Consider the following 15,351-nt stretch of genomic DNA (forward strand, 5'->3'; position numbering starts at 1 on the left):
CTACTAGGCATATCCCAACAAATAGCAAACTGCCATTTTGCAATGGCTCATTAACTGAGAATGAATAGAACATTATAAAAATTTAAGACTAACTGCATATTAGAAATGTACTTCGGGACTTCCCTGGCAGTCCAGTGGTTAAGACTCTGTGCTCCCACTGCAGGGGGTGCGGGTTTGATCACTGGTGAGGGGACTAAGATCCCACATGCCGCATAGCACAGCCAAAAAAAAAAAAAAGGAAAAAAAAGAAATACACTTAAATTCATCCATGGATCCAACAGGGTTAAAATGGAAAGAAAAATAATCACTATCTGATTAAAGGAAAAATCACTACCTTTAAATCTTATGTACTATTGTTGAAAGACAACGTACACGATTACCTCACATTAATATTCATTTCTAAAATTAGGAGAAATCCACTGTTCAAGGATACACTTGAAGAAAGATCCTTACTAAACACAACATATTTATAAAACTTTTAAAACAACTCTTTCATATTGAAGGTTTTCTGGAACATTAGGCACGGAGTACTTTCCATTAAGTTATCTCATGTTATTTACATTTATACTTCTTCTCCATGGGAATTTTCATACATGATGTTGGCCAACTGAAGTTGATGCCCAGGCTGTTTACAAGTGCGGTTTTATCTAGGGAATCCTTTCATCCTTTTAAACTACTGAGATCAGAGAAGCCTTTCCCATTCTCCACATTTTATGTTTTCTGTGCAGTGTGCAGTCTCATGTGTCTTCAAATGATTGAGACAAAGGCTTTCCCACATTCCCGACACTGATAGGGTTTCTATCCAGTGTGAATTCTTTCATGCAGTTGAACGTAAGTGGAACGGAAGGTTTTCCCACATATTTTACATTCATAGGGTTTTTCTCCAGTATGGGTTCTTTCATGAAGTTTGAAACCTTTTTGAGAACTAAAACATTTACCACATTGTTTACATTGATAAGGTTTCTCTCCGGTGTGACTCCTTTCATGTGTTTGAAGGCTTTCATGACAACTAAAGGCTTTTCCACATTGTTTACATACATAGGGTTTCTCTCCAGTGTGAGTTCTTCTGTGTACTCGTAAGGAACAGTAGTAACTAAAGGCTTTGCCACATTGTTTACATTGATACGGTTTCTCTCCAGTGTGAATCCTTTCATGTATTTTAAGAGAACTGGGATTAATGAATACTCTCTCACATTTTTTACATTTATAAGGTCCATCTCTAGTGTGTGTTATCATATGTTTTCGAAAGGTTTTTTGCCATGTGAAGGCTTCCCCACATTCTTTACACTTATAGGGCTTTTCTCCAGTGTGGATTCTTTCATGATTTCGAAGAGAACTGGCAGTACTCAGTACTTTAGAACATGTTTTACATACATACAGTGTCTCTCCTGTGTGATTTCTTTTGTGTATTTGGAAGGAACTGAAATAATTAAAGGCTTTACCACACTGCTTACATTCATAGGGTTTCTCTCCTCTGTGAATTCTTTCATGTATTTGAATAGTTTCAGGACTTTTAAAGGCTTTTCCACATTGTTTACATTGATAGGGTTTCTCTCCGTTGTGACTCCTTTCATGCATTCGAAGACAACTGGGATAAATGAACGCTTTCTCACATTTCTTACATTTATAAAATCCATCTCCAGTGTGTGTTACCATGTGTTGTTGAAAGCTTGTTTCCCACGTGAAGGTCTTCCCACATTCCTTACATTCATAGGGTTTTTTACCAGTGTGATTACTTTCATGTATTTGGAAACGTTTTTGAGCACTGAATCTTTTACCACATTGCTTACATTCATAGGGTTTCTCTCCACTGTGAATTCTTTTATGTGTTCGGAAGGATTTCAGATACGGAAATGCTTTTCCACATTGTTTACATTCATAGGGTTTCTCTCCAGTTTGACTCCTTTCATGTGTTCGAAGAGAACCAGGATAAATGAATGCCTTCCCACATTCTTTACATTTATATGGCTTTACACCATATTTTTGATACTCTCGTGTTTTGTGTTCAGTGTGACATCTCATGTGTCTATTAAGGGATGAATGATCCATGAAGACTGTTCCACATGCACTGCATTCACATGGTTTTAATCTAGGAGTTTTCTTGTTCAGATTGAGAGTTGGAATAAGGTTGAAATTTTCTCCACATAAACTAATGTCTTTACTTTTACAGAATCTCTCTACCATAAAAGTTCTGTAATAAATGAGAATATTATTAATGACTTATTTATTAATCATTTTACATTATTGTATTTATTATGAATTATAGGAACTGATTTTCTATCATGTGGGAACTATTAGAAATTGAGTATACTTGGGGGCTTCCCTGGTGGCGCAGTGGTTAAGAATCCGCCTGCCAATGCAGGAGACACGGGCTCAAGCCCTGGTCCGGGAAGATCCCACATGCCGTGGAGCAACTAAGCCCATGCGCCACAACTACTGAGCCTGAGCTCAAGAGCCCGCAAGCCACAACGACTGAAGCCCACACACCTAGAGTCGGTGCTCCACAACAAGAGAAGCCCGCGCACTGCAACGAAGAGTAGACCCTGCTCGCCGCAACTAGAGAAAGCCCGCGCCCAGCAACAAAGACCCAACTCAGCCAAAAATAAATAAATAAATAAATAAAAAGGGGAAAAAAAAAAAGAAATTGAGTATACTGAATGTTCTCAATGGGACTTCACACTTTCTATTAAAAAGTGATATTCAAGTATAGGTTTTATTACTAATGACTGCAAGTGAACTATTTTGCAAACACTAAATATTTATATCCCATTTAAGAAAATATTTTTGGGAAACATTTTCTAAGAATAACTCAATTTGGGGCTTCCCTGGTGGCGCAGTGGTTAAGAATCCGCCTCCCAATGCAGGGGACACAGGTTCAAGCCCTGGCCTGGGAAGATCCCACATGCTGTGGAGCAACTAAGCCCATGTGCCACAACTACTGAAGCCCGTGCGCCTAGAGCCTGTGCTCTGCAACAAGAGAAGCCACCACAGTGAGAAGCCTGCGCAGCGCAACCAAGAGCAGCCCTCGCTCGCTGCAACTAGAAAAAGCCTGCACATAGCAATGAAGACCCAACACAGCCAAAAATAAATTAAAAAAAAAACAAAAAAAAAACTCAATTTGAAGGCAGGATTATTTATTATGTTGCTTCTTTTAAAATTTTCATAATATTACCAAAATTCTCACGAGACAATGCTTTGTATTTTAAGTGTGACTCACCTTAATTTTCTCCCCTGGTTTTTGTACTGATCTTCAATGTCATGATATTCCCGTTTTGCTCCTGAAATGCAGACCCAGAAAAATGATCCCAAAATACTATAAATTATAGAAAAATTATTAGATTCTAGGTCCAGGATGAGCTCTAACCATTTCTAGTTTCTTTACCAATGTCTTCCCTTTCCACGTTCCACATCTTGGAACAATATTGACAGGTAAGAAATACTTCTTCTCTAATTGACAAAGTTAGGGAATTTCTTCATTCTTACCGACTGCAGCCAGATTCCTTAAGGTTTCCTGCATCACATCTCTGTAGAGTTTCCTCTGTGAAGGACCCAATAAAGCCCACTCCTCCAGTGTGAAGTCCACAGCCACATCCTCAATGGTCACTGAATCCTAAAATACCGAAAATATGTGTGCACCGAGATGCATGAGATTGACAGAACTAGACATCCACACTTCATTTATAGGAAGTTTACGTATGATTCTGTTATTTACGAAGTTATTCTATGACTTGATCATAAGAAACTTACTCTCCACACTTCCTCAATAATTTAGTAGCATCATGAAGAAATGAAAATTATTTACACATTATCACTTACATCACAATGGCAGAGCCCAGAGAATGCAGGGAAATGACAGAAATACTGTACAAATAAAACAAATATCATTTTAAGAACATCAATTTCTTGTGAAAAAAATTCTTTCATCTTCTTCCTATGATGCTCCGTTTACAGCACTTCATAAGGCAGAGGATCAAGACTCATGAGGTTTCAATGAATAGAAACACTGTCAAGAACTGGAAGCTTTTTCCTAGTCCCATCATCTAACATCAGAGTCCAGGTGGCCTGGAGAAATCAAACTTTTAACAAATCCCAGCTGGCCACATTCTCCCAAAGTCCTCCAGGCCTTTAAAGAAATCAGATGCAGATGCCTGAATATATTCTTCTGAGGAACCATTGCCTTCTACTTGTGTAACAATTATCAAAGACTCTATCTTTCCTTTCTCTATATATATAATTTGATGCAGCTAGAAAATTTGAAACTTAGAGCTCACTCACGAGGAAGAAGCAATATTGTATTAGACCAAAAAATCCCTATACTCATGTGCCTCGGGGCTGCTTCCAGCCAAATTTTAGAACACACGGTGCAATTACATGCCAGAAAATCTCTTCTCATCACACCCTAACAGTATACCCTGGGCCTTACTGTCCTTAAGGAACAGTTTAAGAGCTACAGTTTGCAAGGGGGTTCACTGAGGTCCATAATAGTGTGATGGTGAATTTTCCCATGATTAGAAAATATGTATAGGTTTCATCAGTGGTTTTCTCCAACACAACATAAAAGTCTCCATTCTGCAATTTCAGCTACAAGTGTTGGGCATGCAGCCACACTGGCTACCGCCAGGTGAAAATCTAGTTCTGGGATTTATGAATTTAGAAGCTGTGATTCTTAATCTCACAAGAAGAGAATGAAAAAGCTTGAAATAAACAAGTCCTCCCAGAGCCATAAGAGCACTGACTTCAAAGGGCAAACCAATGTCCTAAAACTGGAAAAAAGAAAAGAAAGACGTTTTTTAAATATGACCCAAATATTCAGTTCTTAACGCCTAAACCCAAAAGAGTCTGTTTCACCAGAGTCTAACAAAAAGACCAAAAAGAACTAAAAGATACAACACAATATTTATGAAGCCTGGCATGACCTTTAACACAAGACTCAAGATACATATAATGAAATTAACTAAAGGAAAAGAAAGAAATAGAACATGTAAGTAACAACTAAGAGTTTTCTAAAATTAATGGCAGACAATACCTGTAGGTTCATGAAGCTCAGTGAACAGAAAACATGAAAACACAGAAATGGAGATCAAAGTATATCATATTCAAACTAGAGAAAAAACGAAGAGAATACATTATAAGAAGCTAGCGAGAAAAATGTAAAATGCAAAAGTAATAAACTCTTGGGAAACATCACAACAAAATCTAGGTCACCTTGCGTTTGGTAACAAATTATCAAATACAACAACAATCACAAGATTTATAAAAGGAAAAAAAAGTATAATTTCACTTCATTAAAATGAAAAATGCCTTTATAATTTTTAATTTCACTTCATTAAAATGAAAAATGCCTCTTTCAAGAAAGAGTGTAAAGAGAATGAATATCACAGAATAGGAGAAAATCCTTACAAAACACATATATGATAAATGACTGGTATTCAAAATTATCTAAAGAATTATTATTGTCAAAGTAAGAAGACAAACCACCAATGAAAAACTGGCCAAATATCTAACAAACAGCTTCCCAAAGAAGACATACAGAAGGGAAACAGGAAATATGAAAACGTGCTCAACGTCAAACGTCAATGGGAAATTGCAAATGAAGCAATGAGCTATCACTACACACTTATTTAATGGCTAAAATGCAAAACACTCAGAACAACAAATATTGGTGAAAAGGTGAAGAAAATCCTCATTCATTGCTGGGGGAAATGGAATTTGGTAGCCCTACAATGGAAGACAGGAGCTTTCTTTCAAAACACTACATACTGGGCTTCCCTGGTGGCGCAGTGGTTGAGAATCTGCCTGCCAATGCAGGGGACACGGGTTCGAGCCCTGGTCTGGGAAGATCCCACATGCCGCGGAGCAACTAGGCCCGTGAGCCACAATTACTGAGCCTGCGCGTTTGGAGCCTGTGCTCCGCAACAGGAGAGGCCGCGATGGTGAGAGGCCCGCGCACCGCGATGAAGAGTGGCCCCCACTTGCCGCAATTAGAGAAAGCCCTCGCACAGAAACGAAGACCCAACACAGCCATAAATAAATAAATTAATTAAATTAAATAAATAAAAATTAAAACAAAACAAAACACTACATACTAAGATCCAGCAATCACACCCCTTGCTATCTGTCCAAATGACTTCAACTCTTATAGTTCTTATGTTCACACAAAACCCATACACAAATACCTGTAGGGGCCTTATTCATAACTGGCATAAGTTAGAGGTAAGCAAGATATCCTTCAAGAGTCAAATAAATAATGAGCGGTATAGCCATACGATGAAATACTGTTCACTGATAAAAAGAAATGAGGTAGAGCTATGAAAACACATGGAGGAAGCGTAAAAGTACATTGCTAAGTGAAAGAACCGAATCTGACAGAGCTATATACTATATGATTCCAAGTATATGACGTTCTGGAAAAGACAAAAGCACGAGACAGGAAAATGATCTTTGGTTCTGGAGGATTTCGGGATTAGAGGAAGAGATGAATCAATCTGTGGAGCACAGAGGAAGTTTAGGAAAGTAAAATTACACTATATGTGCAGAAATGATTAATACATGTTATTATACATTTGCAAAATCCATACATTATGCAACACAAAAGGTCAATGCTAATGTCACCTGCCCACTTTAATGCATCAGTATTGGTTCAGCAATTGTAACAAATGGACCAGTCATACAAGATTTTTTTTTTTAAACATCTTTATTGAAGTATAATTGCTTTACAATGGTGTGTTAGTTTCTGCTTTATAACAAAGTGAATCAGTTATACATATACATATGTTCCCATCATACAAGATTTAAAGAATAATGACTACTGTGTGGATGCCGAGGCGTTATTTGGGAACTCTCTGTAATTTCTGATCAGCTTCCTAGTAAACCTAAAAAAAGCTGAAGTCTATTTTAAAAAAGAGCACTGACTCATTACAACTCATCCTGATGACCGCCTGATGTTTGGTTAGGTGTGGCGACAGTTGGTTTTGGTTTTTCATCAAGGCTGTCTCAATTAAGGGATGAAGGGCAGCAACTCTCCACTGAGCTCCATCATGTTCTAGGGTGTACTGTCATCTTTAGTCTATTCACTCCCCAGAGCTGTGCATTCAGTGAATCCCAAGCAGCTACCCAGGGAACCAAGGTGTTGGAGAGGGTGGCTCCAACAGCACCACAGCATCTTTCAAAGGACTGAAGAAAGAAATGTCATCTCTCCAAGGGATCATAAGCCCAACGGCCAAGGTTTGGCTCCATCATATCACAAGTAGGTGTCAGTGGCCGAGCTGAGCTCCTGGGGTGCTGTTTCCAGTACCAAAGCCATAACAGGCACCTGAGTGGAGTCCTCTGTTTTTAAGAGATCCCAGTATGGGGGATAATTGCAGCTTTAATGGCATATTAATGTGAGACCTAGGACAGTGCCTTGCATCAGAAGCCTATGGCCAACTTAAGGCCCTCCCCAGAGAGCTTCCCATCACTGCTCGCAGGGCTAGAGGCCTCCTCATGACACTGATTGCCTTATAGAGCTTAAGAAACCCGAGTTCAAGTTGGGTTTGAACAAATCCCTTTGCTGTGCCAAGCTGAGACGGTGAGTGTTGTCAACCGTAACCGAGAGGGTAAGGATCCTTGTTGCAACAGATGCAGGGGCAACAGCCTCAGAGTTACTTAAAAGTTTTGGTGAGCCTTGTGGAATCTCACCACTTACAGGCTGCCTTTCCCTGTCTCTTCTCTTTCACTTTTGCTGAAATAACTGCTTTTTGAAAGTAGTGACTGTCTTTTGGGCTCACCTCATTCACAGGGTATAATCATCCTCCTACTCCCCCAGTCCTCCCCTCAACACTAATGTCTGGGCAAACCCAGCCTCAGTCACACCTTCACTCTAAACACAGATAGGTTCCAGCTCAGACATCAACCCAGGACCACTGGAAGGAAGGCCCCATTCTCATACTCCTGCTCCCAAAGTACAAAAAATTGACAGAAACTTTCAACTCAGTATCCTCCCTGTATACAACCCAGGCTTGGTGGGGTCAGCAGTGCAACACAGGGCAGCACAGGGCACAGGAAAATCTCCCCAGCAAACAGCAGCTCACAGAGCAGGAGCCTCCACATTTTCTTATCAGCCTGTCCAAGTAAGAGGCACTAGGGGAAAAGGGAGGGGTGAGGCTTAACTTTCAGTAGTGAAACAACAAATATGTGGGTCCCAAATAATCATTACTAGAATAAAAACTTTAAGAAAAATAGGCATTCGCACTACATTGTTTTATATAAAGAAACACTAAAAAGATGATGAAGGCTTAATCAAAACTGGTTATCTGAGGGTGGCTGGCGTTAAGAGCAGAGCAGTGGGGCAACACATGTGGGCAGGGAGTCTTCTTAATTTCTTCCCTTAGGAATTTAATTTTAACCATTCTATATAGAAAACCACTGCAAGATTTGATCCTTTAAACAGTAATGGATATAAAAGCGTAAACCACAAAAAAATGAAAACTCCCTTTCTAACTAAAGGCACACAGGATATTATAGGTTTTCTCTCCATTACAGTAAACGTTGGAGATATTTTTCAGAAATAAGTGGCATATTACACTGTATTTTAGGTTTGCAATTAAGCCTTAAATGGACTAGGAATTTGAAAGATTGACATAAACTTTGAGGTGTTTTCCTCATATCAATTGAAATAGAATTTGTTTCTTCTTTTCCCCCACATCCATTAAAATAGAAATTCATTTGCTTTAGGAATACTAGAGGACTTTTAATTGCTAAAGTTCTCTAGGGACAGGCACTTACAAACACTGACCTAAAAATGGAAAAGCACCTGAAAACTTAAATGCACCCATTTCACGTCTTGAGGTTCTCTTGTCTAAATGAAACAAAAATTCTACTTGACTTCACAATTTTCTTGCCTTAGATGGTATTTGTTAATCAACATAGATTTTTAAAAGCCCAAGTGTTAATGGAAACTAGAATCACAGGGCTGTAATCTTGAATGGATAAAGGAATGCAAGAAAAGAAACACAAATATTGGAATCAAAACATATAAGCAGACTGTGTCCATACAATTCGGAAGAAAAGCCCATATTCAGAAAGTTGAACATCTTTGCAGACTTGACAGTCTAGATAAGCCCGGTTGAGATAAAACTCCTGTAAACGGTCAGTCCCTCAATGAGGGCAGGGACACCTGGGCAGCCACAGGAATAAACTCTGGGAGCTCCACAAACCCTCCCCAGTCCTGTAAGCAGGGAAGCTCTCCCTACCCCAGGCTTCCATGATCACAAGTCAGGAAACTCCAAGCCTGATTCAGGGTAAGGTTCTGATCCAAAGGGACTCCCATATTCATAAACCCTTTGTCCACTGGACAGAACACCTCATCCTCACAGACTTCTCAATGGGCACAAAATTACACTCTGAGTGCACCTATATCATGGGGCAACGCTCAAATACAACATTTAAAATGCCTAGGCTAAAGGAAATCACAAGTACCACCCTGAAAGGGCAGCATGCCTACACCCTTGTGAACTTGCACCCCCAGATTTCAGGGCTCTGCAGCTTCTCACAGTATAAGAACTACCATTGGTGGGTGTGAGCAGGTAGGACTGGGCAGGGGGAGGATGTCCAGGAAGATCCACTTCCCTGTGCAGGCTCAAAGGGGGCCTTAGTTTGAGGATACAAACTTCAGGCTCTGCTCTCCACTACAGGCACTCTCGACCACCACTGATATTTTATGTGAGATACCCAGAAAAGCAAATATATAGAATCAGAAAATAGATGAGTGATTTCCTAGGCCTCGGGATGAGAAGGGAGAGTTACTGCTAATGGACATGAGGTTCATTTTGGGAGTGATGGAAATGTCTTAAAATTAGTGTGCTGATAGTAGAACAAGTCTTTAAATACGGTAAGCACCAGTGATCATTTAAATACACAAACTCTGTTTGGACAATTCAGCAAAATCACTCAAACCCAGTGTGTACGTAGAAATGAGAAGACAATTCTCAGCCACTTTTATTAATTCACCCAGAAAACCCCAAGTATCTATTCCTTTCAGGAAAAATATGTCAGTCATTTATTATTTCCAAGGCAAGTTTAATTAGTACATAAGTAATCACACTTGAATACTTTTTGTCTCCAAGTCTAAATCCTGGCATTTCATTTGAAATCAACCAACAGTAAAGGAGAGTCCAAAAGAACTCACCTTACTCAGGGAATTAAAAAAGTGAAACAAAAATTCTTAACAACTGGAATGTAATACTGAAAAAAATTTTCCCCCTGAACTTCAACTCTCTTACCTCTTCGGAAATATTTTACATGGTCTTTCAAGCTCTATTAATTAAATACATTTTACACTATTGAAAAGAAAAACTTAAATAAGTGAATAAATCTTTTGAAGGGGACTAACCCAGGGACGGGCAGTAGTCACAGCACAGATCGTGCAGATAAGTTTCATAAAAAACCTCGAAAAAAGGACTTCCCATAGGATGTCTCTTCCCAGGAAAAAAACGGGGAGGAGAAAGAATTTCATACACCTACTTCCAAGTAGTTATTCTTGGCTTTCCGCTCCTGCAAAATATACACAGACCGCCCCCCTCCCCAATGCAATCCACGACTCCGCGCAAATAGGAAAAACAATTAAAATATTGGGTTTGTATGAAATGGACCACGGAAGATGAACAGCTGATAGACGATGTGAATCGGAGAGGGGAAACTGACGTTGGGAAGACGGGGAATAACACGGAAATGTAATGATTTACTACAAGCCCTACAAAGAGCTACCTGCTGGGCCGGGGTCTTTGATTTGAGACTTTGCTTCCCAAACATTTGGAAAACTCAGAGGAAAACGGGTGCCCCCTGGGCAGCAAGGAGGGGCTGGGACCCGTCAGGGAACAGGTAATCCCAGGACCGAATCCTGGAGAACGAGTCACGATTGTCACCTGAAGACGGCGCCCGAGTTCACCGCACAATCCGGGAGAGAAGAGGGGCTGCGGGCGCAGAGCCGCGCGGAGAGGCGCCGGGGCGGAAGTTCCTGCGCGAAGTGACGGAACAGGACGCCTGGGGTCCCGGCTGCCGGGCCAATCCCCACGCTGCGAGCCGCAGGGGACAGAGGTCCGAGCGGCGCCGCAGACCCCGCGTATCCGTAGACTCCGGCGTGGAGCGCTTGGAGGCCGTGTCAAAAAGATGGCCGGCTTCGGCAGGTTTCGACCAGTCCCTCCGCGGCGGCCGCAGCCTGGGGCACCACACTCACCATTTCGAGGTTTCCTGAGTCTGAGTCCTTCCTAACGACTCCAACGACCCGCGCAGATACGTGAGACGGACGTGTATCCAGAGGCAGTGAACCACACACAGCGAGTGGCTCTAGGAGCAATTGGAGAGAGAAAGGACGTCCACGCCGGTGCAGAGCATCGCCCCACCCACCTGCCTCAGCGGCCTCCCGGTTGGACAGATTCCCAATACCCCGCCCCCTCGTGCCTGAGTGACAACCTGCGGGAGGAAGCCTGACTCAGCAGAATCACTTAGCGCCGCTGGGATTAAATCTGTCCCCGCCTGGCGCTTTAGGTTTGTAACAGAACTTTTCCATGGCCTGGGGTTGCCTGGTATGGAACTGTGCTTCTTGTTAAGAAAGGCAGACACTTAGATGTGAACTCACCGTTTGTAATAAAGAGGCTGGCTCCAGTTTCATCTTTGGTCCTTGACAGCGCTGAGCCTTCCACCCATCCCTTCCCCCATCCCCACTCATTAGGTACTTAAGCTAAAGAATCCCAGAGCACTTGGCTCTGGTAGGAGGTCTGAATCACTCAGCCCTAGCTGGGTGCCAGAACAAATCTCAGTCAAACCACAAGCTGTGAGTTGTGTGCATTAACTTCTCAACTGTACATTTTACACTAGAAGGAAATTTATTTTAGATTAGTGTTCCCTGTGTGCCTAGAAAACTTTGAAATGTCAACAGCTATAATATATATAAGGCAATTGTGTTCCCATTTTCACTGATAGAAGAAAAACAGTAAGTTGTACTTAACATTGGAGTGCACCTGGAAACTCTTCCTGCCTCCCACCCCCAGCTCTACTGAGGGATAACTGACTAATAAAACTGCATTTAAAGATGACAACATAATGATCTGATACACTTACACTGTATAGTATAATTGAAATTTAGGAAGAGAGTGAATCTTTTTATTTTTATTTTTTTGAGGGACTCCTAAATAAGCATTTTAATGGGGAATGGCAGAAATCACAATAGACTATTATCATTGTGGGAGTATCAATTGCGCACTTCAAAAGTATTCTTGTTCGATGTCTGTCTGTTTCTTTATTCCTTGGTTCTCTCATTCCACAAGTGCATAGGTTATTTTTTCTGTGGATCTGGGGAAAATGGGCCAAGGTTGGAAGGTCCATCCAGGCTAGACAGTGAACAGCCCATGACTGTTCAGAACAGAAGGAAACTTGAAAAGTGTTTTAGCACCTTGAAGTCTGGCTGGACTTAGGGGAGCAACAGGGCTGAGAATACTCCAAAAGTAGATACTGGAGAGCAAGGGACTCCAAGACAGTAAGATGGGTGTCTGTGAAAATAGTGCTGGCATAAGAGAAGCTCTAGGGAGAGATGGGCTTAATATTATCGGTGGGCTTGGATCACTACCTGTGATCATGAGGGTTGGTGCCAGCTGTAACCCTTTGGGTTTCTTGGACCTTGATGAATTATTTTGTCCTTTTCTGGCAAAGCTGAATCCTGGTCTTTAGGCTCCAGTGATAAGTTCTCTGGAAGTTCCATTGGCTGAGAAGCCACTAATTCCATGTCTGCGTCCATGTCTGGGTCCATGTCTGGGTTGGAACTCAGCGGTAGTGAAGGTGTTCTAGGAGGTTCCTGAAAAGGGCAAATGGATGAAATAGGAGGTGTGGTGGTAAAAGCGGCAGTTGCACTGGATGCAGAAGTTGGTGTTTCTAGGGAAGGCAGTTTGGGGGAATATAAACTGTCCCAACGCTTGGATAGTTTCCTTGGAAGATGGAGAAATACTTGGGTCAGTTGAATTGGCGGCAGCAAGAGTTTCTGCTGGTGGCTTTTTGGAAGGTGTTACAAATTTGATAACAGAGGGGATTTTTTTTCTCTGCAAATTTCTCAGCTGGATTCTCAACCTTAGAGATTTGAAAAGCTTCCTACTGGAGGAGTTCAAAGATTTGAGGGTAAATGAAGAATATAAGCCAGAGTATCTGTAGTCACTGCAGCTAGGGGTCTTGGCACCAGGCTGCAGTGGCTTCTTTTTCCCTCCATTCTCCTCATCTATGGATCTCTCACTACTGACTTCACTGATGCGTAAAGCTTCAGTCTCCCTCAAGCCTGCCCGCTGGCATAGGAACCGTATTCAAAATCTCTGGGTGCGAGACAAACTTGTACACAAACTTCTGACCCCTCATGTTTGCAATGATATTCTTCATATAATAGTATCTGAGGGATCGGCTGTGTTTGGCATAATTCATGTTAGGCTTGTTCTTTTGAATCCCTCAGAGACGAGCCACCTCTTCTGCCTGCAAATGCTTGAACTCCCCATCATTAGAGGTCCAGCAGATCATGTGATTGTTCTGAGGCTCCTTTAGGAGCTGAAGGAGGAACTGCCACAGGGTGATGGCATTGTCAAGAGCAGTGAAGGAGGCCACTTGTGGGGCTGCCTCAGGGTCTCTGCCTCAAACATGATGCTTCTCTCCACCGGCCACCTCCTAACATTGAGAACTCAAGGACAGTGAGGCAGCCACTGACACCCCCGCGGTGGAGCCAGATATAAGATTTTAATTTATTTAAGAAAATGAATATCCTTTTAAATGACATTAAACACACAAAAAACCAGCATCACAAATATTTGTAGGCCAAATCAGTTGGAAGTCTCAATCTCAGTTAACAATGTCAATACTCAAGCCCACATCATATATATATATATATATATATATATATATATATATATAATTTGTAATGGTTACAAAACTGAAGATGAACCATTTCCATATTTTATCTTTATGGTGAATCTTTACTGTTAATCAAGGAAAGCAGGACTTTCTATATTGCTACCCTCTATTTACTTACACAAGAAAGCAGATCCTGAAACAGTGTTTAAGGTGTATTATGTGGTGGAAATACAAGTAATCAATAGTGACATCTTCATTTACTGAGGCAGACTTTGATGTAAGAAGAGCGATGTGCTAGGACCATAAAATGTAGAGTTGGAGATATCCTCCCTGAAGGTTAAATCAGGAACTAGATATTCCAGAATTCATCCCCTTTATGGTTCCATGGTAGAATTCACCAATAGCCTCTCTTGCATGAGATTTGGAAAGCTGATGTGAAGAAGGCATTAGTCAGATTTTTGAGCCATCATACAGATAGAGACAGATACATAGGAGTCAAGGACACCATCTTCCAGCTCATTTTTCAGATTCTTTGCTTTCCTAATTAAGAGTATTCTCAAACTCATCAATGATTTATTTGACTGCCATTTTCATAGAGGTGTAGCTTTCCACTGATGTCTTTATAAGATCCATATGAACAATCCATTGGGGTTTAGATTTTTCTGTAAGGCCTTTTGTGTCCAACAGGAAACTACTCAGACTTTACTGCTTGGGAATATTCTCTGATTCTCTTCTACTTTATATTCACATAAGACTTAATTGCATAGGAAACACCTTATTCTGTCAATAGTGCTAATGAGCATGTTTTTTTAAAATTTATTTATTTTATTTATTTATTTTTGGCTGCATTGGGTCTTCGTTGATGTGCGTGGGCTTTCTCTAGTTGCAGCGAGCAGGGACTACCCTTGGTTGTGGGCTTCTTGTTGCTGTGGCTTCTCTTGTTGCTGGGCGCGCGGGCTTCAGTAGTTGTGGCACATGGGCTCTAGAGCACAGGCTCAGTAGTTGTGGCACATGGGCTTAGTTGCTTCACGGCATGTGGGATCTTCCTGGACCAGGGCTCGAACCCATGTGCCCTGCACTGTCAGACGGATTCTTAACCATTGTGCCACCAGGGAAGCCCGAACATGTTTTCCTGATTCACCATAACATCTCTAAGTGTGCATTCAAAAACGACAACGTGGAAGTTTCTCTACTGCGTTGAACACTGGCTCATTTACCTGGTCCTTCCATATGAGAATAAGCACCTTCCTCAAGTCAAAAAAGACTGTGGGTGTGTCCTGTTCCTTGTAGCCGAATGTAATCCCTCAATCTGTTTTCAATTATCGTTGATTGTGTGTGATTAAAAGCATGTGCATTTTTTTGTTAAACGAACACTTCTGTAGTTGTTTCATAGAAAAATTTTATTAACTTTTCCAAGCCATTGTATTCTAACAAATACTGTGTTTTTATCACCAGAGAGGATAAATGAAAATGCCCCATTATAGTTATGAATTT

General features: G+C 41.1%; 1 protein-coding gene and 1 pseudogene across 1 annotated transcript; both read right to left on the reverse strand.

Annotated features, from left to right (window-relative positions):
* Positions 1-778: 778 nt before the first annotated feature.
* LOC133091243 (zinc finger protein 709-like) lies at positions 779-11,362 on the reverse strand. The gene is made up of 4 exons (XM_061190310.1): positions 11,213-11,362; positions 3,484-3,610; positions 3,218-3,278; positions 779-2,191 (listed from the first exon to the last, which is right to left on the reverse strand). The coding sequence occupies exons 1-4, from the start codon at positions 11,213-11,215 to the stop codon at positions 799-801; spliced, it is 1,584 nt and encodes a 527-aa protein (XP_061046293.1). The 5' UTR covers positions 11,216-11,362; the 3' UTR covers positions 779-798.
* Positions 11,363-12,310: 948 nt separating this feature from the next.
* On the reverse strand, positions 12,311-13,737 carry LOC133090683 (ETS domain-containing protein Elk-4-like; annotated as a pseudogene).
* Between the last annotated feature and the right edge of the window lie 1,614 nt (positions 13,738-15,351).

This window comes from Eubalaena glacialis, chromosome 4 (genome assembly GCF_028564815.1).
Source record: "Eubalaena glacialis isolate mEubGla1 chromosome 4, mEubGla1.1.hap2.+ XY, whole genome shotgun sequence".
NCBI lineage: Eukaryota > Metazoa > Chordata > Mammalia > Artiodactyla > Balaenidae > Eubalaena > Eubalaena glacialis.

Bases quoted from the DNA above. Each gene is read 5' to 3' on its own strand.
- LOC133091243 (XM_061190310.1), bottom strand. The intron at 3,279-3,483 runs GTAAGAATGAAG...TCTGCATTTCAG, and splicing joins AAGGAATCTGGCTGCAGTCG to GAGCAAAACGGGAATATCAT. The intron at 2,192-3,217 runs GTGAGTCACACT...CATTTATTACAG, and splicing joins AACCAGGGGAGAAAATTAAG to AACTTTTATGGTAGAGAGAT.